The sequence below is a fragment of the Hermetia illucens genome, chromosome 1 (assembly GCF_905115235.1).
Source record: "Hermetia illucens chromosome 1, iHerIll2.2.curated.20191125, whole genome shotgun sequence".
In the NCBI taxonomy this organism is placed as follows: domain Eukaryota; kingdom Metazoa; phylum Arthropoda; class Insecta; order Diptera; family Stratiomyidae; genus Hermetia; species Hermetia illucens.
The window spans coordinates 44662365-44689085 of NC_051849.1; the positions used below are offsets into that span (position 1 = coordinate 44662365).

The 26721-nt window shown below is 39.0% G+C and overlaps 1 protein-coding gene across 1 annotated transcript in view; it reads left to right on the top strand.

Annotated features, from left to right (window-relative positions):
* Positions 1-909: 909 nt before the first annotated feature.
* LOC119661335 (23 kDa integral membrane protein-like) overlaps positions 910-26721 on the top strand; it is a 47951-nt gene continuing 22139 nt past the window's right edge. The window contains exon 1 of the mRNA XM_038070637.1: positions 910-1090. Coding sequence (XP_037926565.1) covers positions 1031-1090 — 60 coding nt within the window. The 5' untranslated portion in view covers positions 910-1030. The remainder of the gene's footprint in view (positions 1091-26721) is intronic.

A 26721-nucleotide genomic window follows, 5' to 3' on the forward strand; every position in this document is an offset into this window, starting at 1 on the left:
CTTGCGGCTCAGGGCATATTGTATCTCTGTGTGCGATGTGTTGTCGAATGCTCCTTCGGAATGAAGACCACTTTTGCCCGTCTCCATGCCATGTATCGCAGTGCTATGCTCCCCCTTACCACCCTCAGAAGAGACTCTAAGATAATTCCTAAGCCTCTTTGGATAAGTGCTGGGAAAATGCCATCTACTCCGGGAGATTTCAGTGGTTTAAAAGTTCCCACTGCCCATCTTAGCCTAGCTTCTGAGCATACCTCTTTTGCTAGTTTCCAGCTCTCCTTCCTTCCCCTTTTATTCGTTGTCGGGGTGTCAGGCAGACTGTTGTCGGATACACGAAGTATTAAAAATTGTTTTGATCCTGTTTTTTGAGTGCGATTCATCTCATTATTTGTAATGTATTGAATAATGTTTCCTTTGTATGTTTCAAGCCATTCTGGCATAATAAAAGAATTGTTTCCCTACATTTCCCCTCGTGTTCATTTTATTGGGTGTTGTTGACAATTTGTTTTTGACCACTGTGTCTTCATTACTCAACTGTAGAAAACCAAACAACTTTTTTTAAAATGCTAATATTATCTAACGATCCAGAGCGTTAGGCAACGGCTACTTGACGAAGATAACTGTAATCAACCAGTAATTTTTATTCATGCTATTTATCCAATCGTTTTGATTTCCTTAATCGAAATACAAAGCCACTTTTGCTGTTGCACTATCGCCAAAACATCTAATCTCCTTATTAAAACGGTGCATTCACAAGAAGCGGGAACCCCAAAAGTATTCTGTACTCGACTCCGACGCGGGTCCATTCACACGCACACGGACAATTCCCAATTGGACTTTCAGTGTATACAGGGTGATAGCAGTAGATTCGGGCAACGACTATCTTTCGTTGTCGAGAGTGATCGGAGCCACAGGTAGAGGTTCATATAAGACTCAGCCGTCCATTGGAATTGTTGTTTGTCGCTCGCTAGTTTTGTCGCGTGGTTTGTGAAGTTCGCAGGTTGCACGGAATCCGAAACGCGTATTTTTCAAGATGAGTTGTGGAATGTCTTTGGTGAAGTACTTGCTATTCCTTTTCAATTTGCTTTGTGCGGTAAGTATCTGTTTGTGCGTTAAAATCATTCGCGTTCTGAAGAATGTGGTGACAACGGTGGCCAGTATTTTGTGTGGATTTGAAGAAAACAATGTTGGACGCGTGCACTTTCACATGCACAGACCTTGCTACGTAGAACGTGAATCTCCATCGTCTCGCCACGGGCGAGGGCAGGAGCGAGTTTTTTATGGACCGTGTGGCCTCGAATTTGCGTTTTCGAGTGGCTGAAATGCCGAATTCTCCTTGAAACCCCGTGTGGCTGCAGACCCCAACGACCGAACTATGTAGAATCAAGGAATCGTCCGTGACACCTGTCAGATTCACATGACATTCCCATACGGGAAGGACCACCGACACGCGACGCTCCCCCCGCGCCTGATCCTTGCTAGGATTTTTGGCGCCTTGTCTGCACAGTGGGTGACGTAATTGCTCGCTGTGTAATTACTTTGGCCTAAGTACATCTGATTGCGCTCGAAAGGACAATTCTGCTTCAGATAGAAATATGTGAGTCAGAATCATTTGGGTGGGAAAGTGATGTCATCGTTTCTGATCACTCGTCGCACACAAGAAAAACAGACAGTAAATTGCCACCAAAACAAACATGGCTGTGTATGTGTAATTCTGGTTTTCGTGGAAGAATAAAAAAAACCAATTGAAGCTACACATTTCCAACGGGTTTTAGTGATCTATAAGTATACTCGTACCTGTGCGATTCAATATCGTTTTATCACAACTTGTCTGCTCGTCGTGATTTCACCTCGGCCTGCAGATGTTTGTTTTGAATGAGTCGGGCCAGTGGCGTGGTGGAGATTCTGCAGTAAGGGGACGAGGTATGTGGACAGCAAAATCTGAATTTGTTTACCTGGATGAGCCAAAGAATGAGAACATTCATCAAATTCAATGTTCAAATAAAGTAATAGCGATGGAATGTTTATAGTAAGGAACAATCTAGAAACCCTCAAAACCCAGGAGACAATTCCATCTAGAATGATGCGAGTGCTGAGGCGATGATGGCATCGCACAGAACAGATTCGTCGCAAATTGAAGTTTTCGACAATGACTAACGCTTCTCACAAATACTCCACAAATGGGAACTTGACTTCATATGAACGAATCATGCAATTAGCTAAATTGCGGAAGGTATTATCTTTTCGTTTTTACTATGGTTTCGGAGTTGCTTGTCGCTCGTTAGAGTACAGGTACGAACAGAATGGAGAATAACTCTGATAATTGTGACCACACCTAAAAAGAACTCACTTAATAGCACTAAAGCTCAGGCAATGGACATTTTCGACAATTTCGGGGGTCCATTAAAATTCTAATGAGAGTGAAAAGGGGACCCCGGAACTGGGAAGCTTATTTCAAACGAATTGGCCATTAACATGTGTATTATGACCATTGTGTTCCGAAATTTACTCCGATCCCAGGAGGGTTAGTTGGTGAGGCTCAATGTGCATGGCTCGAAAACACAGGTCATGTGCTAAGTAACCCCCCTACTTGACTGTTGAAATATCCAAGTATGATTTTGATATCATACTTGGGACAGGCTTCGAGGGTCCGCTCAACTGATTCGTAGAAGGTATCCTTCTCCGACTCTGCAGTCTCGTCTGTAGGGACGTGAACGTTTATGAGGCTTATATTTCTAAACTTGCCTCACAAACGCAGAGCATAGCCTTTCGCTTATATTTTCAAAGCCGATAACAGCAGCTTTTATTTTTTGGCTGACTAAGAACCTACCCCGAGTACGGGATGGCCGCTATAATATATAGTGAAGCGACTCTTATCCAGGAAACCGATCTCTGTCCATCGTATCTCTTGTAACGCTGTTGCGTCGGCCTTATATTGGGACAGGGTATCGGCTAGCTACTCAGCAGTATTCGGTCTGTTCAGGGAGCGCACGTTCCATGAGAAAATGCCCAAATCGTTAATCCGTTGTCGGGTTTCTCGTTTTGAAATCCGTCCTGCTCGAGGCTCCTTCCGTGGCTTCGTAACATCGGTTCTCCTTGTAAGTTTGTCAGCCCTACCCAACCCCCAACCTAGAGGATCAGTCGGTACATTTTGTCCCGTTTTTAGGCGCGGGAGACTCTCCTTCATTCTTCTCCGTCTGCAATTTTTCATGAAAAAAGAACTCCCAGCGATCACCACGTGGAGGTGGAGATAAAGTTTGGTAGTAGAGCTATTGGTGTTGGTTCAGCACGCGTTTCTCAGGTTTTATGCTCCATCGTGGGTACCATCCATGCTTTGCCCTGGGACCTATACCACCCTTTGACCGCCAAATATACTGTCAATTAATACTTTGTAGGGTATCCTCGGTTCTTAATGACTTACTGTACACGGTTAGGCATTTAATTGATAAGCTTTGCTATCTCCTCGGATGAAGTTTTCTCCTAGTCTTCTCTGAGAATATTTCTCAATATTTCTTTGCAGGTTATGTTGTGTTAACGAATCCTTCCCTCGAGTGTGTTCCATAAATGTTCAATAGAATTAAGGGCAGTGCAGTAACCAAAGCCTCGCATCTTGGGCTGTATGCTTGGGATCATTATTATGTTGAAAATAATATTCCTTATCCAAACCGAGATTTCACGCACTTTGCTTCAAATGATTCCTTAAAACATTAAGTTAAGCTAGTTTATCCATTGTCGGCTCAATAAACTCAACGTTACCCACGTCGTTAGCTGTCATACACCTCCAAATCATTACTCAACCACCGTGTTTTACTGTTTGAAGTAAATTTTCCTTTTGGAATCCTATCCCTGATTACTAACAGATTATTTTTCGTACTTTTATTCCGAAAATGCAAAATTTGCTTTGGTCTGAAAACAAAACATCTTTCCAAAGCGATTTGGTTTCATTTAAAGCAGCAAAGGCAAGGCGCTTTTTTCGAAATGAAAGGTTTTCGCCGCACGACTCGTCCGCGATATCCAGCCTTTTTAAGTGTTTTCCGGATGGTATTCAGACAAATTTGCTTATTGAAATTTTGCTTGATTTCCACTGTCAGTTAGTCGAGGATTCTTTTTCGCCATTATTAGAATAATGCGCCTTTCTCTCCAGAAAAACATTGATAGACGACCAGAACAACTTTTCGAACAGAACTCACCTGTTGATTTGAATTTGTTAACAATCCACTGAAGGAATGAATGTTGTCTTCCGATGCTTCTCGCAATTTCCCTGTAATTTGCCTCCCTCCTTCCATAATAATAATAATTTTCCTCTCGCTAACGGAAATTTATTTTCCTTTATGTGCCATAGTAATAAAAACACTTATTCCACAATATAAACTTTATACAAACTTTCTAATCACGTGTATAAAGAAAAACCAATTAATAATATATGAAGAACAATGTCAGGAAAGTGCATTTAAGACGCCATATTCCGGGAAATTCCCTAATTCGATGAATGTACGCCGATTTTTTCTGCTTTGATTTTGCATGTTTCTTGGGAAATTACAGTTAAATTAGAAAATGCTCGCACGAAATTAATGAAAATCTGGAAAATGTTTGATTCATTTCACTTTTCCAATATCAAAAACTAAGTGACATAAGGTGCACGCAGAGTTTTTCTGCTGAAAGCCTATCGTCAACCTTCTTCCAGGATCCAAATCATCCATCCTCAATGTCTCAATAAGTTTCAAAAATTTGAACAATTTTCAGATGGAAGCATGTATTTAAGGTGTTGTGTAGAGCAATTAATTTACTGTCTGTCTGTCACATGCACATTTCTCGAAAATGACAACAAAATTTGGTCAAAATCAAAAAATTAAAATTTTCCATTTCCTTCCTTCTTCCTTCCTTGTTATTTGCTGCGGATAGCAAAATGTCAGAAGATTCGATTTCAAAGCGAGGCTCATTTGTTTAGGTTTTTATACTTAAACTATTACGTCAAGTGGAGAAGAAAATTGTTGAATGATTTCTCGCAAATTGGCTTCAGTCAACTGCTCGTTATCAACGCAAATACTTCACACACGAATTTCCTCATTTTCATTCCGTACTTCGGAATCTCTAAAGTCACCCTTCAGTTATATGTTCGCTTAACGTCCCTTACACGAACATACGTTTGAGGTGTTTGTCAGTTGTTTTCCGTTCTACTTTAAACTCATACAATTATTCATCATAATCATATGATCTTTTTCTTTTTATTGATTAAACTGAAATTCCTAAAAAAAAATATTAGAAAAACTTTTATCATAGACAGTAAGAGTGAAATGCTTACTATAAAATTGTATAGAATTTTATAACAATGTGGCAAAATTTTAGTGAAAAAATTGCCATTCTAGCTTTAAGTAATGAAAATCATGATTTATTTGTTTTGCAACCTATAACGCTTCAGAGCCTGCAATTTTATTTGGTTAATAGTCGCTTACACGTTTTCCATACAACAATGTCTTCAATACCAGATGACAATACTTGATTCACTCCGATAGCACATAAAGCATCGATACCCTTTCAAAAGGGTTTGGAATTGAACAGTCTAGAAAATTTAAAATATCTTTGCCCGCTTTGACTTCACGTTTAGGAGAAAACATCAAGTTTTTCTTTTGAAAAAGTAGGTAATAGGAGACGCTGCCCTGTGAGCAACGCCGTTGAGGTGTTTTTCGCTTACTTATATAATATGCATAACTTGGTGGACCTCGGCGCAAAACCGGGATGTCTGGAGTTCCTTATAAAGGGCGGCCTAGACCCGATACCAGCTGTTGCGTCGTTGATGATGATGATATAATATGTATCCACAAACACGACATGGATGTAAGTCACAATTCAGGTTTTCGAAATGCAATTCTTTTAGATCAAGAGACACCAATACAAGCCCTTCGTAATATCATTCACACAAGTGATCCGCGGGTTTATTGCAACTATAGATATTTTGCAAATTTTTTGGAATCACTACAGAAGATACATAAAATTTATTCATAAGATTTGCAATAACAAGTTCATAATACAGAGCATGTTAGAAATTTTGGTGAAAATCTTAGTATTATTAACAAAGTTGTGGTAGTTCAAACCTGTTCGCGAGTATTATTTTCATAGAACCTCTGTTGCGTCGGTTAGCACTGCTTTTTGACGCAGGCTTAAGCCGATCGCTGGGTTGCTGACGGTATAACTTGCGCAATGAAAGGTGTGTATCCGTCTATAAATATCACAAGCATACCTAACAGTGCCTTCTTTACATGAAGAAGTAGCTTTGGCACGGAGCGACTAGGTCCACCTGGGTGCATATAAGCTCGCTTGCACTCAGCATTAATGTCTGTGATCCAATTTTTGAACCCAGTGATGATTTACTATTTGACCAATCCTATCGATAGCTAGATCTGATAACCACAACCGTTGCGCAAGCTCGCGCGTAGTCGTGTAATTGCTCCTTCATTTTAGACCCCGCTACGGCATAATCAACCGTACAAGTTCTTCTCTTGTGTAGTTTGGTTGGTCTCCATACCCAATTCGCTTTTCAGACATTCACGAAACTTGTTAGTGTCATCCGCCTAATTGGCACTTCCCTTCCAAAAGTTGCTTGCAGATTTTTGGTAGCCTGCGATGCAGTGTATGCCAGTCAGCACAACACATAACACACAATAAGTCCCGGGACTAACTATGAAAACAACATTTTATCGGCAAAATTCTTTATTATTCATCAACATAATCTCCTTCAAGAGTTATACAATCATTCCAACGCTTCTCTAACTTTTCAATGCCATGTTTGTAGAACCATTTGTCTTTTGACTTAAAATGAGCCTCAGTAACAGCGATCACCTCCTCATTTGAGCCAAATCTTTTTCCCTGGAGCATCTTTTTGAGATCCGCAAAGAGCCAGCAGCCGCTGGGGCCAGATCCGGCGAGTACGGAGGATGAGGAACCAGTTGAAAGCCTAATTCGTTGAATTTGGTCATCGTTTTGATTAACTTGTGGCACGGTGCGTTGTCTTGATGAAAGATGACTTTCTTCTTCTTCATGTGTGGGCGTTTTTTCGCTATTTCGGCTTTAAAACGATCCAATAACACCATGTAGTAGTCGCTATTGATGGTTTTTCCTTTTTCGATGTAGTCAATGAAAATTATACCATTCGCATCCCAGAATACGGACGCCATCACTTTGCCGACCGACTGTTGTGTTTTTGGACGCTTCGGGCGGCTTTTACCGGTCGTACGCCATTCAGCTGACTGCCGACTTGACTCCGGAGTGAAACGGTGAATTCATGTTTCGTCCACTGTCACATATCGACGCAAAAAATCCTGTTTATTGCGAGTAAACAGTGCCAAACAGCTCTCCGAACCATTGATACGTTGTTGCTTTTGTTCCATTGTGAGCAAACGCGGCAGCCATTTGGAAAAAACCTTTTTCATAGCCAATTTTTAGTGTAAAGTAGAAAGTGCACTACCAGTTGATATGTTCACCATCTTAGCTATCTCGCGCACTTTCATTTTGCGGTCACCCATCACGATTTTCAATACTTGCTTGGTGTTTTCGGGAGTTACTCCCTCATTTGGCCGACCCGAACGTTCCGCATCATTTGTATCAGCACGACCGCGTTTCACGTGGAAACCACCGACAAATGGTTGTTTTCGACGGAGTAAAGTCCGAATAACGTTTTTCAAGCCATTGCTGAGCTTGAACAGTGTTTTTTCCCCATTAGAAAACAATGTTTTATCAACACACGAAACTCGTTTTGGTCCATTTTTTCACGATTGCAAAGGTAGCTTCAATTTAACCACTATAGCTTTCTTGGTTATGATTCGAATTACATCAAATTTTGACACATCTTATCTGAAGGTTGATACTTCTGAACCTTGGTATATAAATGGCATTATTAGCGCCATTTCTACGCTAGTCCCGGGACTTATTGAACGATGTGTTAGGACAATGCATTACCAAAAAGCCCCAAATTCTTGTGACAGCACAGTTGCCACCTTGGAGCTAATATCTATAGCTAGTGTTGAGTCCACTACGCTTGGCTAACGCAAAAGTTGTGCACAAAAGGATCACCTCTGACCTAAACCTGCCAAGACGTCATTTTTATTTTTTTAAGTGTTATAAAAATAATTATATAAATTTAGTCAATATCATATATTGTAAATGACGAACACCTTATCAATTCACTTTTATTGATTGGATTTCTTCAGTAGTTCCCAGGTAAATTAATCCAACGAAATTAATTATTTAAGCCTTAGGGCTGCTGCTCTACTGGCTACAATTGGAGTTTATCAGTGGTTGTTTTTACTCACTACTACTTTTCGTTTGCCCTTACAGTCCATTCTCATAATTTTGCAGTTGTCTTATCACTAACTTGTGGCTTCAGTTCTGCATTGTGCGATTCACAGCACAAATTAAATTTCAGAATATATTAAATATTCTTTGTTAAATTTCCTGTTTAGATAGTATAGCGGAAGCACAAACATTTTGAGTTGTTTATTGAAATTCATCTTTTGAGCAAGTAGCCTAAAACACAGACTTCCTCTAAAATCCTATTTCAAAATATTGCACACCTTGAATCATATTTTTCCATTTCTCAGTTTTTCGACATTTAATTAATGGTTTAGCCCGCTGGCCAGATAGTTGAATAATATCTCAACATGAGCATCTATTCTGTTTTTCAATTTGCTATTGCAGATACGCAATCAACAGTTCTACTAATCCCCCCGATTGTAAATACTGCAGAGTTTTATACATTTTTTTGCGCTTTACCCATTAAATCCACTCGACCATATCGCATTTTTATAAACAATGACTATTCCAACACAATTGGATACCGTTTAGCTCTGAGAACTACTGGGGATACGCCGCGAAAAACTTTCAATTTCATCTCATTGGTTCGATATTTTAATCATCCAAGTCACGTATACTATGAACCAGTTCTTTAATTTATGAGTAACTATGGAATTGCATACTTACGCTGAAATATCACAATTTTGAATTTTTTAGTGTCGGAGTGCTATCCATAGCAAGAAGGCTTGGAATGTTTACAATGAGCATAAACCGTGGGGAACACATCTACGGTCCCACGAATAAAAATATCTGCATTTGTCTTTTTTTCAAGTTTTCGAGTATTTATTCAGGCATGACTTCATGACATCTAGTATGTATATTAGAAATTTAAAAAAGACCAATGAAAGTTACCGAATACGATAATAGATTTCGGCTTTCCTATCACGTTTTAAGGTCAATTTTATGGTGCGGATGTTTTCCAAAACAATTCCACACTCTTTATTTTCACCACGTGCATTTTGTTTTATGATTTTGGATTTATGGTCCGTTGTTGATCGTGCACCACTTTTAATCTCCAAAGCATTGTTGAGTAGTTTACAAACATATTCGTTCACAGATGCTTTGTTTCCTTACGATAGCTGGAAAAAAACTTGAAATTGTTCCCGATTTATAGATATTTAGATCCCACTGTGAAATGACTTTCATCGGAGAACATGTCCTTGTGAGAAACTCGATTCTTAAAGTAGTTGGCTTTCGGAAACTGAATATGCCTTATATGCAGTGTTGGGTAGTTCGTTTGCTGGGAAAAAATGTGCAAAGGTTTGTAAGGGATTTTGAAGGAATTAGAGATAGTGTACAAGCTTGTTTTGCCAAGCGGACACGTCAAGACTCATAAGATCACAATTACTGATGAAGTCTTATAATAAGTTGATGGCATCTTAAGAAAAAGTCTGGAAAAATATGCCACTGAAATTATTATCGATTGCTAGTCGCCTATTTTTTCCCATTAATCTAGCAGTACTGCAACTTCACTTCCAATTATCCAAGGTCAATATATTTTTTGACATCTTCCTAAAAAGCAATGTTCAGCCAGGAAGTGTGCCATCGATCGGAGCAAATAATAATCGAAAGGGGCAGGTAGAGTAGGAATTTCCATTTAAGTGTTCTAAAGTAAGATTTTACCGATTGTGCAGCATTCATTCAGTTTGAGCAGCTCACAATAAGCATTTCAAATGAGTCTTAATGAGTTCAAGTTAGGAAGAGTAAGCGTCGGGCATGGGTCTTAATCAATGAATGCGTCTAATCCTTCAACTTCGAATTTTATAGGTGCTTGAGATCGTCCAACACAAACACTTTCTACATATTGTTTCCGACATAACATGTTTTGAATAAAGTAGTGCAGTATAATTCTCCGCAAATCCTTTTTTTCCATGAAACTCGACATGTTAAACACCATGAAAGACGATTCATTTCGACGTTACCTAGTAGATGCGTTAGCATATTAAACTGCTCGCATTCACTTCTGGTAATGCCATCTGTTTGAAAACGAGAATTTATTCAGAGTGAGGGCTATGATACAGAGTATATCAGCGAAAGAAATTTTTTGTGTCTGTTATATGTACCAGGTGTACTCCTAATTAATTTCCTGTTTTTTTTTGTGAATAAAACACTTAGTTCCAAGGGAACCGTAATAGTTATTTTATTCGAAATATTTTGCATTGGTTTCTACACATTTTTTCCACCTTTCTGGTAATTTGTGAATACCACGAAAGTAGAATTGACTGTCTTTGGAGGTGAACCACTCAGTGAGCCATTTCCGCAAATTTTCGTACGAGTCGAAGCGCTTCTTAGAAAGTGCGTGGCCCAACGAGGCAAAGATGTGGTAATACGATGGGGCCAAGTCTGGTGAGTAAGCCACATGGTTAAGAGCCTCCCGTAACAATACGATAGAGCAAAGACTTTCTTTTGTACCGTTGAAGCAGCATCTCACACGTCACTTTTCAGTTCTCCATTTGTCTCTCGGTCAGTTCGTGCGGCACCCACTTTCCACACTTCTGAATTTTTCCCATGGCTCGCCGACGTTTCGAAATTGCTTGCTGTCGTTGCGTTTGCGTGTTGGTTTCATCCAATAATGCTTGCAATTCGGCGTCATCAAACGATTTTCGCTTGCCGGAGCGTGCGGCATCATTCAGGCCGAAATCTCCATTTTTGAATTGTCGAAACCACGTTTCACCTGTTCGAAGTGTTAATGCACGATCACCATAAACTTCCACAAGTGCACAGTGGTTCTCGGACACTTTTTTTCCTTGATTGAACATAAAAAGCAATGCATGGCGCATATGCTCGAAATTGGGTACCTACGCCGACATTTTTGACGCGCAATAAAAACTTGCTGGAGGAACTTTTTGGGGTAACGTCAACGCAGTTTAGACACTCGACAACAACTAAACAAAATGACAGGTATGTGTGACCAACAGCGACATAAAACATAGAACGCCATCTATCGAAAAAAAAAAACGGAAATTGATTAGGAGTACACCTGGTATATATATTTTGTTTTGGTTTTTCGTAAGGGTACACATTTAGGAGATAGAAAAGAAATTCTCTTTTAATAGTAGAGGGAGGAGCGTTATGTTATCAGTCACTGATGCACGCTTCCTTTCTCATAAATCATCATCATCATCAACGGCGCAACAACCGGTATCCGGTCTAGGCCTGCCTTAATAAGGAACTCCAGACATCCCGGTTTTGCGCCGAGGTCCACCAATTCGATATCCCTAAAAGCTGTCTGGCGTCCTGGCCCACGCCATCGCTCCATCTTAGGCAGGGTCTGCCTCGTCTTCTTTTCCTACCATAGATATTGCCCTTATAGACTTTCCGGGTGGGATCATCTTCATCCATACGGATTAAGTGACCCGCCCACCGTAACCTATTGAGCCGGATTTTATCCACAACCGTACGGTCATGGTATCGCTCATAGATTTCGTCATTGTGTAGGCTACGGAATCGTCCATCCTCATGTAGGGGGGCAAAAATTCTTCGGAGGATTCTTCTCTCGAACGCGGCCAAGAGTTCGCAATTTTTCTTGCTAAGAACCCAAGTTTCCGAGGAATACATGAGGACTGGCAAGATCATAGTCTTGTACAGTAAGAGCTTTGACCCTATGGTGAGACGTTTCGAGCGGAACAGTCTTTGTAAGCTGAAGTAGGCTCTGTTGGCTGACAACAACCGTGCGCGGATTTCCTCATCGTAGTTGTTATCGGTTGTGATTTTCGACCCTAGATAGGAGAAATTGTCAACGGTCTCAAAGTTGTATTCCCCTATCCTTATTCTTGTTCGTGTTTGTGTTTGACCAGTGCGGTTTGATGTTGTTGGTTGATTCGTCTTCGGTGCTGACGTTGCCACCATGTATTTTGTCTTGCCTTCATTGATGTGCAGCCCAAGATCTCGCGCCGCCTGCTCGATCTGGATGAAGGCAGTTTGAACGTCTCGGGTGGTTCTTCCCATGATGTCGATATCGTCAGCATAGGCCAGTAGTTGGGTGGACTTGAAGAGGATCGTACCTCTTGCATTCACCTCAGCATCACGGATCACCTTCTCGAGGGCCAGGTTAAAGAGGACGCATGATAGCGCATCCCCTTGTCGTAGACCGTTGTTGATGTCGAATGGTCTTGAGAGTGATCCTGCTGCTTTTATCTGGCCTCGCACATTGGTCAGGGTCAGCCTAGTCAGTCTTATTAATTTCGTCGGGATACCGAATTCTCTCATGGCCGTGTACAGTTTTACCCTGGCTATGCTATCATAGGCGGCTTTAAAGTCGATGAACAGATGGTGCAACTGTTGTCCATATTCCAACAGTTTTTCCATCGCCTGCCGCAGAGAGAAAATCTGATCTGTCGCTGATTTGCCTGGAGTGAAGCCTCTTTGGTATGGGCCAATAATGTTCTGGGCGTATGGGGCTATCCGGCCTAGCAAGATAGTGGAGAATATCTTATAGATGGTACTCAGCAACGTGATACCTCTATAATTGCTGCACTGTGTGATATCTCCCTTTTTATGTATGAGACAGATTATGCCTCGCTGCCAATCGTCAGGCATTGATTCGCTGTCCCATACCTTGAGCACAAGTTGATGAACCACTTGGTGTAACTGGTCGCCTCCATATTTAACCAATTCGGCTGTAATTCCATCGGCTCCTGGCGACTTATGATTTTTTAGCCGATGAATTGCACGGACTGTTTCTCCTAAACTTGGTGGTGGCAGTATTTGTCCGTCGTCTTCAGTTGGCGGGACCTCCAACTCGCCGATGTTCTGGTTGTTCAGTAGCTCATCAAAGTACTCAACCCATCGCTCTAATATGCCCATTCTGTCGGAAATCAGATTTCCCTCTTTGTCTCGGCAGGATGAGCATCGAGGTGTATAAGGCTTCATCCTGCTGACTTGTTGGTAAAACTTCCGCGCCTGGTGCGGTTGCTCCCTGTACTTTTCTAGTTCACAGACTTGTTGGTTCTCCCAGGCTTCCTTTTTCCGTCTGTGAAGTCGCTTCTCCGCTCGACGGAGTTCGTGATAAGTCTCTGCGCGTGCCCGCGTTCTTTGAGAATGCAACATTACTCGGTATGCGGCATTCTTCCGTTCCGTTGCTAGCTTACATTCATCGTCAAACCAGCCGTTCCGACTCCTTTTGCGGCTGGGGCCAAGTATATTTGTGGCCGTATCCATGATAACGTTCTTCAGGTGGTTGTGAAGATCATTAGTTGATGCTTCATCTCCAGGTCCTCTATTGACTGCGGTTATTGCGGCATCCATTTCCCTCTTATAGGTGTCGCGGAGGGTTGTGTTGTGGATGGCTTCAGTGTTCACTCTCACCTGATTGTCAGAGGGGATTCTAGGTGGTATTGTTATTCGAGCTCGGAGCACCATGCCAACGAGATAGTGATCCGAGTCTATATTGGCCCCCCTATATGTTCTGACATTCATCAAGGCTGAGAGGTGGCGGCGTTCGATCAACACGTGGTCAATTTGGTTGAAAGTGGTCCCGTCTGGAGAGGCCCACGTATGTTTGTGGACCGCTTTCCGCGCAAACCAGGTACTTCCAACAACCATTTCGTGTGACCCTGCTAATTGAATAGTCCGCAGTCCGTTATCATTTGTTTTTTCGTGTAAGCTATGGGAGCCATAAATGGATCATGTTAAACTGGAGATTTGGAATTCAAAGTATATCAATTTTCAAACAATAAAATCATGAATACGCAGCTCATAATCAATCATAATTAACAGACTAATTTGTTTTGTTCCTTGACTGCAAGGTGAATTGATATCATGTGATTTTTTATGTACAATGCACTTCAATCATCAGCTATTTCAATATCACTGGTATTATTATGAGATCTTCTATTTGGAGACGAGCAATTGTTATTGTGATGTGATGATCTCAGCGCTTTATAAGCAATAGTTTTCACTAGAATTATTGCGTTTGAGTAATGCTATTATCTATTATATTTCACCATAGATGTTCCTGTGACGCATTGCATCGTCATAATGACGTTTACCCCTACATTTAGGGAAATCAAAATGAGGGTGCGGTACATTATATGAAACAGACAACATATTATTTCAAATAAGAAAGATAAACTCTTAGTTTAAACGATAATTAACGCGTTGTCGAATCAAATACCGATGGTAGTAGTATTTTTCTATATTAATCTACAAATATCATTTTTAGCTTTTTTTATATTATATTTTCCGCAATTTAGTTATTGCCTCTACACTGACGAGTATGCTTAGGGAAAAATGCAAGTCATCTCAATTAAAGAAAGTAGGAATCCTTTCTGGTCCTGAAATGACTGATGGAAATGTCAAAGTAAAAGAAGAAAAAACTCATTGAATTTAAGATTTCCAACTATGACCACAAATTCAATTCATTTTCCAGATGCAGATAGTCACACGAGGTCATTCACGTTTTCAATTTTATGAAGAGTTACTTACCTTTTTTCATCGATCTAGTCAAGTCTTTTTCATTCTCCGTTTCATGGTTGTATGATGTGTTATATCAACATTTCCAGGATTATCCAAACAAGCTATATTCCACCTTAACTATTTTGCGCCAAGAACAGACAGAAGCATTAACAATGTGGCGGAGGGCTTACTGTGACACAGTTTCATTCAAAACAGGAACTATAGTTAAGTGGTGCAATTCATAATAATATTCCCTTTCCGCGGCAACGTCTTCAGCTTACAAAAATGTTGACGAGATAAGCAAATATTATAGCGAGCTTATAAACTCAACATCTCTCATAAAATAGTTTGGCTGATAGTTAGTGGTTAAGGTTTTCGGTATGACTCGCGTGAGAGCCAGATCCTTTCCAGAAGAACTGATTTTTTTTTCTTGCAAAATCAGCACAGAAAAGCAGTTGCTTAACAACTTCAATGCTCACCACTCATCCTCCCATAAGGGCGCCAATTGCAAATAAACGGACTGAAAATACATTCCCCAAGAGTTCTCCTAGGGCATATATTCTCAGAGGGCCATCCCGGTTTCTATAGTACCAGAAAACTTCTGGTGCGGTTTGGTAGCAAAACCCGCTTCAGATGAATTCCATGCAGACTCGGCTCTGATTCGCCTAGGCCTCGGAGCATTCGCTTACTGCATCCACGACCAGCAAGTCGATGTGAATACAGCGTTTCACGGTGCCACCGTTTGGCCATTTGATCTTAACGCAGCAGGCGGGATTGCTGCCCCATCTATTTTCTCACCACTTCTGAGCACCGGATGGAAACACAGTGGCGATAATGGATCAGATCGTGTTCTGTTACCAAGCTAAATGCCAGCCACCTTTTGCTTCGAGGGATGTTTAATATCAACTTTACCTAACATAGTGGAATCCCGAAAATTCGTACATCAGTAATTCGTATTTTCGTACAAATTTGCCGTTACCCGAGCTAATGTTCTTTATTTTGCACTCCCCACAATTGGTAATCCCCATATTTCGTACCAAATCATCAGCCCCTTGATCATTCGAATTATCGGGATTCTACTGCATTTAAAATTTATGAAAAGTAATTACATAATATAAAAAGGCAACATGTTTTGACTTGGAAAACTTAAATGTTCTAAAATGATCTTTCTCGAGTTGCTATTGACCTTAGCTTTTTGAAACGAATTATAACTGACGATAAGACATGCAAACAATTCAATAATCTCCAAATTACGTCAAAGTCAATTAAAAATATCTCAAATTTCTCCCAAAAGATAAGACAATTGGCAAACAGCATTACTTGGGCGTTTTAAATCCTTGAAGAGAGTTCTAACGCGACGGAATTGCCGTTCTTTCTTAATATGTGACCTATCAACTGCCCTTTCGCTTTCTGATCAACACGTTCACGGGTATCTGGTCCGTATGTCAACAACCATTGATTCAACACTAAAATCCATGGTTATTGTTACATACCCCAAGTATAATTCTTACGCCAGATCTGATCACGCCTTCATCATAGTAAAATCATGACAGAAATCGGTTTTCTGAAAACGAGAATGTATCAACACCTATTATCTTAAAACAGAAGTGAAGATACTTCTTGAGGTTTTTTTTTCTGAAAAGATAAACCTAACTTCGCTCTTCAAATTTACAGAATCATAATCATAAAATTGACACTTTTTTACAACATTAATGAATGACTTGCAAAAAGACGTTTACCCAAGCATTTATCATGAGAACGGAAATCTATTGTTGAGAAAATATTACATGAATTTGAATGAAGGGGGGGAATGTACTGAAAAGACAATCGCTTATGATATGGAAAAGAAAATGAAGCATTTTCGTCCCTAAGCAAATATTTTTAATATTTTAATAATGCTTTTAAAAGTACATGGATATACTATAACAAACAGATTTAAATGACTTTAAAGATATTTAGTAAAAAAAAAGTTAAAGTCATTGTAAGTATTCGCTAGAGTTTATGCGCTTCTGTGCTAATGGAAGAACTGACTTTGCAGGATGCCTAATATATTTGTCAAATGCTTTGTTTCTAACTTTGTATGATTCCGATATTGACAGGCCTGTTGCTTCAGTTTTGTTATCTTCACAATGAAATCTGCTCGAATGATAAGCCGCTTACAAACTATAGATAATATAAACATTTATGACCAACCCAGTATTATATTAATTCTGTTTTTGCAAAAACACTGTTCAACCTGGGCTGAATCAGCGAGTTGCGTTGATCCAATCATGAAAGCTGATAAAAATATAATGGAAATGATAGAAATAGATGGAAATTCCCAGTTGAACTTCTTATTATCAAATCGCTGATACTCCGGTACTTCCCTTGAGTTATGACATACATTTTAAAGTGAGTTAATTTTCCGGAATTAGGTTTAGGGGATTTTCAACTGTTTCTGGCCGTTGTTTAATTAGTTTAAAAATCTTCCTCTTTCGCTGAAATATGCTACTACCTTTATTAAATCTCTTGCGATTTAGTTAGCCGCAAATTCTTCAGATATTTAGATATATCAGAATTATTTTTGTATAGAAAAGAATAGGACGATTGCCTTCTCATTCGTTGAAGTGTCACCACATCTTTTCGCGCTTCATTGAAAAATTCAAAATCAGAATTTCCGACAAAAAAATTACGACACACATATTTCGTTTTTTTATACAATATCTGGCTCAAGAGGAGCCTATCAAGGCAGTAACATACCGGAAGACCCTACGAAAATAAAAGGAGGGCATACCAACAACAGGAGTCTGCCTGCTACAGAAAATGTAGGCGGCCAACAATATGAAGTAACCAATTCATGAACTATTTGGAATCGAACTTTTAAAGCACCATCCTAACCTGCTGAAACAAAACCCAAATGATCAAGCTAAAAAATTCTCCTCTGATTATTTGTCAGCTCCTTATTAGTAAAAATATACAACTATGAAATGCGTTTTTTAACATGTTAAGTTTAGTTATCATTCCGATGTTTGCAGTTCTTCTAAATAAAAATAAAACTAAAGCTCTCGAAATACGTATTTACTAACTATTAAAATATATTGTAGTAGGAGCAAACTACCTAGTTTTATTTTTATGTTAAGTTTGTTGATACCACGCCAGTAAAAATCGAGTCATTTTCTCATATGGTTTTATAAATCAAACCGCTACTTAACGGGTCCGTGAGGGATCGATGCAAACAAGTGTTAATCGAAGGGTGCCGAATGTGGTAAGCGAACAAGCGATTAAGGTAGAACTTCTCAGTGGTGTGCCTGGGTCTATCCATGCTTTATTCGATTTGGGACTTCCAAGAAGAATCCACTTTTCATCCCCAGTAACGATTCAATGCAAAAAGGACTTTTTTGTAACGGGCGAACAAAGTTTCCCAAATGATTTTCCGCCTTCACCTCTCCATCGTTCAACTCATGTGATGCCCGTCTGTCGTGCTTCTGAATCTTCCCCATTTTTCGTAGGTGCTTGGAAGCAGCTTATTGACTTACGCCTAACTGCTCAACCAGTTGTTTTTGTGTTTGCGATTCATTTCCGTCAAATACCTAAAATTTCACACTTTGGTAACTTTTTGGCGGTTTTCCGCTTTTCTTGTCTGCAACATCGAAACCATCACTTTTGAAATGCCGAAACCATCGTTCACCTACCATAAGCCTATCGAAGTAATCGATACGATTTAACCGGAGTTTTCACCTAATGACAACAAAACAAAATGGCATGAATGTCAAATCTACATCTACATATTCCATTAATGAGCCATCTATTTTGTCAAATCGGCATTTCATAGTTTTAAACCTGGTATGTGGCTTAGGTTTATCTTTTTTCTTCAGCTTTTGCCCCGTTCACAACCGGGGTCGGCTCGGTGGCTTAGAGATTTATGGTAACTCCTATATCATTTCTAACTACACTAAGTGATTTTTGCGTTAAAGCAATCTGACTTCAACAATCAATCACAAAAAGATAGTAATTTGGATGCTTATATATGTATATATGTTATGGCGTGGCTAGCACCAGAATTTAAAAAGGTGCCAAACTCAATTTGCTTTTCTTGCGCAACTGCACAGGCGCACAATACTCTGATACGAAAATCGAACGCCATGTTCGTTATGTGAAGTTTCATTATGAGCATCGTAAACGCGGTCTTAAAATCGTCAATAAAATGGTTTTGAAAGTTACCAATAGATATCATTAAGCCTGTTGAGAAGTCTGCGGAGTCCTTATCCGCTGAATAGCATGCTTAAATCTTGTTTTTTTCTGGGCTAATCAATTTTTTAGAGTGGCTGTGAAGTGAGAATTACTGTCGTTTAGGGGAATGCTTATTTGCCAGGGAATCAAATAAAAGAAAGACTTACTGTAAAATTAAGGATTGCATTGGAAAAATTACCAACCAAAATGTAGCAATAAACAGCACTTTCCAATGTTCAAATAACTACTACTCAAAATTCTTGAAATCCAATCAATATTGACCTTCACAACCTTCCATTCCAATTGCAAATTTTGAATCTATTATGATGCAATGTATCTAGAGCAACAACTAATTCAAGACATATGTGTAAAATAAGAAACCATACGAAATTCAACGTGTGTTTGCGATTAGAATGCAAACGGCATTCAATTGGAAGTGCAAACTTTTTGGTCAGTAGTGCAGGTAATACACATATTTACATTAGAGAGCTGCATGACTAATCAATACAATCTTCAAATTTTTGGGTTTCAATCTGATGATCCAACAAAGAGTAAAGAGTGCGCAGTGCAACTGGATTACGGGATATTTTTTATAAAAGAATTCGCTTATGATGTCAGCGTCTCAGCATATGAGGAATTGAAATATTACCTACATCTGAAGATCTTCATTTTTATAGATCTGACCGAAAGCATTTTCAAAACAAGGGACTCAACTAGTATGTTTACCTTTAAACAAGGTAGTTTTTGGGGTTTTTTTTAATAATAGAGCGATCAAAAAACTGGAGGGTTATTGTAGCGAGAAGTTTATACCACCTACACTAAAAAAACCGAGTCGATTAGGCAATATGTTATCGAGTTAGAACTGCAGCAAATTTGAAAAATGTCGTTTTGAGAAAAACGCGATTAAAGATAAAAGTACTCATTTCATTGTTTTAAATCCATAAATATTACATATGACCAATATGTGAAAAATTCCTCACTTTAGTACCTAGTCATACATTACGATGCACCCCCAACGCAAATAATAAGTTAGGGACCGGTCCTCAGGTAGCGAACATTTATAACGAACGAGCAGCTACCCTTGGAAACCTATAATTCAAAAACTATTTGAGATACAATCCTGAAAATTTTATGTTATTTTTAAAGGTATAAACTTTCAAAAAATGCCAAAGAACAGAACCGATTTCCTGAAAATTTCACACTAGTTGTGCCCCTTAATTTTAACTAAGAATTATAGTGCGAAATATTTACGTTCAATGAAGCGATTGGAAATTGGATCTAAATGCAACTACCAATGATGTACATTCGAAAAATTTTCATCTTATCAACCTTGGTTAGCTCAGAAAGCGATGACGTAATTGTCAGCTATTTGCATAGTTTTTCCCGACTCAATCGTTCTACCAACCTCACACTTGCTAACTGATAGACTTACAAAACAGACAACACCAAGAGCAGATTCACCTAATTAGCGAAAATATGTTAATATGTTGTGAAATAGTAATCTCTTTCCTTTTCAAATTTGTTCCTGGCATTTTAACAAGCGCTTACCATTGCTTCAATATATATTAAAAGCTTTTCGTTGCATTTCCAGATATACTGTCTTTCGGGAACCAGTTATCACCTACTAGTGCGAGATATTCTATCATCGATAAATATCGGTGCCCTTGTTCCATCGCGAACGAAAATAATGACCGCACGGTGAATCCAAACACCCTAAGTCTAACGCTAACTATAAAACTATTATCGCACCTGCTTCCTAAAATAATTTGTACGCATTCCCTAAAGCCGAGGTTGTCTATAATTTCATCACGGTCAAAAAATGTGGATGTATGTTGAGCATTATTTCAATTTCTTATAAATTCAGGATAGAGACAGCTCATCAGACGTTGCCTCAACTATGCTCTGTACGCAAAATGACAGGCGGAAGAACAGTTTGCCAAGAGATTACACGTTAACCATACAATTTTTTTTTAATTTCCCGAAAGAACGAAAATAGTTCCCACATGGAAAATATGTAGAAAAAGGAGAACAACATGCGAACTTTTGAGTTGCCAAGCAAAAAGAAAGGGACTATTTGGAAGAATGCAGGTATAAGTCAACAAGGAAGAGTTCTTCATCTAGTAGGGCCTGGTGACAAACGATCACTTCGACCCTTTGAATCCAAAGCAAAGTTTTGCTTATCACCTCCAGAAGCATCAACTCCATTCTACCTTCGTATTGGAATGAAAACGATCATTGTAATTCCACCCTCATATTCTCCAAATACAGCCCCTCCCAGCTACATCACTTTTCGTTCATCTCATCACAGGTGTTAAGTTCGGAGCTTAATTCTTACGAAAAACTTGATAGACGACTCGATTATACTCGATATTCTCAGTTAACATGTGTGTCGGAATTTCCCACAAGCCGATGCATTTTATATCTGAATGTTCCAATGAGTAATCCGTAATCAGCTCCATTTACGACGAGGGTAAAATCATACTATGAAGCTGAATGAAGAGTGTGGGTGTGCAATCTGAATTGTGTTAATGATACTTTATCGATTCAAAACATAATAAATCTATGTCACTACACCTCTCCACTCGGGGCAAAATTTCTCTTTGAGTTTCTCATTAAGTTCTGATCACGACCGATTTAGGTCACATTGAATACTCAATGCTAAGTGTAAATTCCAACCAGTACGGTTGCAATTTCTGGGATATTTCCATTCATCAAAATATAAGTGTTATAACTAGTGAAAATTCCAGTCACGTATGAAGAGGTCTGTTTCTGGTTATACAAGTATATTACAGATGCAAAAAGTGGTCTGAATATTTACATTTTTTCATTTTCCCTTTAGTCATCCTGCCCTTATTCTAGCTAAATATTTAATGAAACGAGAGAAGTATTAGACCACGCAGTTTTCTCAATTTTTCAATTCAAAAAACATTCCATTCTCTAGCATTTTACTACTCTGAGAATTGGCTTCCTGAAAGTTCGCTACTGAGTCTAGAATCTTAGTTATTTTTTACGCTACATCGCTGCTGCCTCAGAGATTCCAGTCAGTCCGAATTTTTTTCTTGTAATAAGTGGAAGTATTATTGCTTTTTTTATTTCCCATTTCGAAATGAGCAAAAAGTCCATCACGTACTTTTTATATCCAATAACATCGAGCAGAGAATTCATGCTGGGTATCACAGGGGGGAGCGCTGGGAAGTTATATATAGCCCAGCGTCTTTGCAATGCAAATATATCAGATGGCATAATATTACTTAACGGCTACCCACAAGTCGCTCTGCGAGTGAGATAATCGCTGAACATTTGTCCGAATTGATTTGAATGAGTATGAGCTGGTTCTGTAAACTCAAGGAGAACTTCTATGTTGTGTTCTTTACGCAGACAAAAAGTGGAGTCTCTAGTTTTCCATTGGAAGTGCCAATTATTTGTATTTGAATTCAATGTAAAGCACTAATTACAGCCAATTTATAGTTTTGGCATGAAGCCAAAATTACTATAGTTCCAATAACCGCATTTCTTCTTTTCTCCAGGGTTGGAAGTTCGCAAGAAATTTGCAGTTTTGACAATGCAATGGAAGATACGCATTCAATAATAGTAAGATACATCTACCGCCGAAAGTTCAAGGGCTCGCAGTCATTGTAAACTTAGTTACCTTATGATTAATTCAAGGTTCTAGTCGACCGAAAGCAATTGTAGTAACAATGTGATGTGAAACAAAAAGAAAATCTGACTTCGAATGACAATTGCAACAGTATTTTGTCATTTGCCCTTAAGCAACATCTGACAATATTTACCGAGCAACGTCTGTCAAAATTCCATAATTCTTTATTAATGCATGTAAAGACTTTTGTAAAGGAATGTAGGACCTCTTTTCGGCGAAACGTCCATTAAATTCGATTTTCAATAAATCGATTGCTTACGTAGTTTCGTCCTGTTGAAACCACACACAAAAATAGAGGTACTATCCAGGTCTCTACAGCGCACTTTGTTGGCAAAACCATAAAACCAACCTCATTTTCAAAAAAATACGCACTAATAATGCCTCCTACCCATAAAACATGATTTATGTTATGATTGTTCAAAAATTGTTCTTGGATTCTCACCCGCTAATTTTACTTGTTGACATACCTGTTTAAGAGAAAATGAGCTTCGTCCGAAAAGATGAATATTTCAGAAAACTCAGCACCCTGCTCAGTTGTTCAGTGCTCCAATCAGCAAGTCTACAATGGTTAAAAGAAAGTCCAACCTCCGTCATGCCAGGACCGGAACCAGCAATTGGAGTGCCACTATTATTGGTAAATGTTGCTATTATGAACAGCGAACAGGCTTTCCATAAAGTCAAGTGGCAGGGACCAAATGCTGGTCAACATCAATGAACTGCATTTTGGATGACTGTAACTCATAAGCTAAACATATATTCAGAATCTACGGAATACTTCTGCTGTGTCAAAAGTCAGATTTTTGGTGCTGATGTACTCTAGTCGCAGCGGGTAGTATCAAATCCACTAAGGGAAATCGTGTTATGTAAGATATTTCGTTAGATGGAAGCGTCGAGTACAATAGACCACGGTCTGAGTACTCAGGAGCTGAACCTCTACCCCACCCTATATACCCATAAACACTCTAAATGGTTTCTGAATTGAATCTACCAACGACACTTGACAAAAAATAGCAACAAACATCTGTCGCTAGACTAGATATTATGTAGATATAATAAACTTTGTAACATCTGAGTGACGGTCTTTTTAATTTGTGTTGCTTCTGATTTTTTCACTGATAACCTTCGCAGAATCTACTCCCCTATGGAGGCCCCCCATAATTTCAGGGATTGGGTTTTTCGACTTGTTGGGGTACTAGTAGTAGGATTTATTCGTTTCTCGCCTCAAAATTTTTTTTCGCGTAATGTAGCCATCAAGTGGAAGGTCTCGATTTTCAAAACTGATCTCAGTTTTGACATTGAAACTAATGATACAAAGTACACTCAAATGATTTTATAAAAGAAATACACAAAACCCTTCATATCTGAAACGTCTAGCTTCCGGTTTACCGACTTGTTTCCCACTGCTTGAAGCATAGTTTGAACTCTTCAACTTTGATATTATCCAGCGTCCGTTGTGAAACCCTTTGGCCGCCTCCACATTATAATCGCTTCTCTTTTAGATTTTTCTTCATTCTTGGGAGTAGCAAAAGGAAGTATAGCAATACGAAGGACGGGGAAGACAATCCACCGTTGAAAGGCCAAATGGCTATTCGTGGTGAAGAATCAGTCACCTGATCTATCGCCGAAGCTCCAGGTATATCTTCCATACATCCGTCTTAAAACTTCTCAAAAGAAAGTAATTAACAGCGTGGACAAAGGGAACAAATTCCTGATGCATAATTCCACAGAAGTTGGGAGTGTTCCATTAGCTTGATGCTTGATCGATTTCTGGGTCATACCTTTAACAATTGGGTTTGCATTCAGCTCAGAATCAAGAAAAGCTTTCTTTGTATCAACTAGTATTTTTCGAAACTGATTCTATTTTAGATACTGGATGAAGCATAGGGGAGTGAGGGCTCAAAATGTGCGCCTCGAAAAGTGTAACAAGTCTCGTTCTCAAAACCTATCTAATCGAAAAATCTGCTTTCATACCCGAACCTCCTTAAGTTCATGTAAAAGTATAAAATTTAGTACGGTTATAAGTAATAATATAATGTACAATTTTGGAAAGTTTGGAAAAATCCAACTATTATTAACAGAGTTATAGAAAGTCAAAATTGTGTATTTCACGTGAATTTATCGCAATTGTAAGACGTGTATGACGTCATCATCATATAAAGTAAACTCATATGAAGGCGGAGTTGGAGTTTAGAAATACATATACAAGGGGCGGCTAATAAGTTTGCGGCCTAAGATAGTTAGCGATGATTCATCTCATTACTGATAACACTACACGACTCATTATTAGTGTAAATACCACTCCTTTGCTTTATTTGGTTCCTTTGTAATTATTCCTGTTAGAAGCAAAGACACGATATCATTGGAGCATCGCGCTGTGATCAAATTCCTTGTTAAAGAAGAAAATACGCCGAAACAGATTTTGAAAGAAATTTCATCGGTTCTTAGGGATTTTGCATCTTCATATAGAAATGGACTCGATTATTTCAACAAGGAAGAGAGTCCTGTGAAGACGCCCCCTGCCCGGTTCGACCAGTGACAGTAGTAACCGAAGAACATGTTAAAAAAGTCGAAAAATTAGTACTGGCCGATCGAAGAATTAAGTTGTGGCAGATAGTGGAAGAACTGCAGATTAGCAAAGGACGAGTTGGAGAGATTTTGCATGAAAATTTGCACAAGAAAAAATGTTGCACGTTGTGTACCGCAAATGCTCACACCGTTCAACAAGCAATGACGATTGGAGAGTTGTAAACATTTTTTGAAGTTGTGTCAAAGTAATTTAGATGAAATTTGCAACCGTTGATGAAACTTAAATTTGTGAATATGATCCGGAGTCCAAGCAAAAGTCGATGGAGTATATAAGAAAAAGGGAGAAAGGTCACCAAAGAAGTTCAAAGTGGAAAACCTGGCATCGAAGATTATGGCTATCATTTCCTGCGATAGCAACGGAAATTCACTAATTCATTACTTGTCTTAAGGGACTACAACGCTAATTTACGGGGTCAGGCACGTAAGACAGTCGTGAAGAAGAGACATGGCAAGTTGGTGTGAGGGGTGTTGCTTCTGCAAAACAAGACGCCCGTTCACGCTTTCAGGTTGCGAGGGCTGCCCTAAAAACTACTGGATTCACAGGACTTCACCACTCACCTTAGAGTCCGGACTTGGCTTCCAGTAACTTTTTTCGAAATTGAAGAAACAATTACAAGGATGAAAATTTTCCAAAGACAGCGAAATGAAGGCGGCCGTAGAACACCATTTTGAAGAGAAGTCTAGGGAATATTTTTTCAGTGGCATAAAAGCATTATATTCACGATGTGAAAAGTGTATTCCACTTGAGGGGGAGTAAATTAAAAACAAAAAATAAAGATGTGAAGTTCGGGCTCTCAATGCATTCTTGAATGTGCGTATTGTTAGCATCTACCATATTATTCTGTGTAAGATGTAATAAAAATAACTATCAATAACAAAAAAGAAAAACATGAAAAAACCATTAAATTAATTCAGGGCATGAATCATTGTCATTACTTGTAGCACGTACAAAATTCCCTACAATGACCAGTAATTTTCACATTCCAAACAACCATCACTCTGAGGTCAGACAAAAGCTTGCAGATAAAAACTATAACAATTAGAAGAGTGTCAAGCATACCGTCTATGAATAGCTTAGTAAAGGTCACTATGCCCATTGATATCAGATGCCATATTGTCATGTCGGTAATAAAAGCGGTTGCGACACATCTGCATGCGTTTGCTTGGCGATTTATTAATAAATTTGACGACGACTTGCTTTTAAAGTAAGAATTAAATGGAACCGCTTAGCATAGAATGCAATGTGGGCTGGGGTAATTTTCTAATTGAAGGCTGAGAATGAACAAATGGCACTGAATACGACGAAAAAATACCTCTCAACACTTTTATCACAAAACAAACATAACTTTTTTACTTAATGTAAATCCCCTTGGAAAAATTAGTCACATTTGTGAAAATGTTTCATTGTAGTGGGTCCATAATTGTTGCTATTGCGGTTGGTTTTGTCACGTTCCAAACAACTATTTAAAGGAGGAAACTATTGAAGGAATTGGATTTTCCACTTTAAGGGAGGACGGCCAAGCTATGGC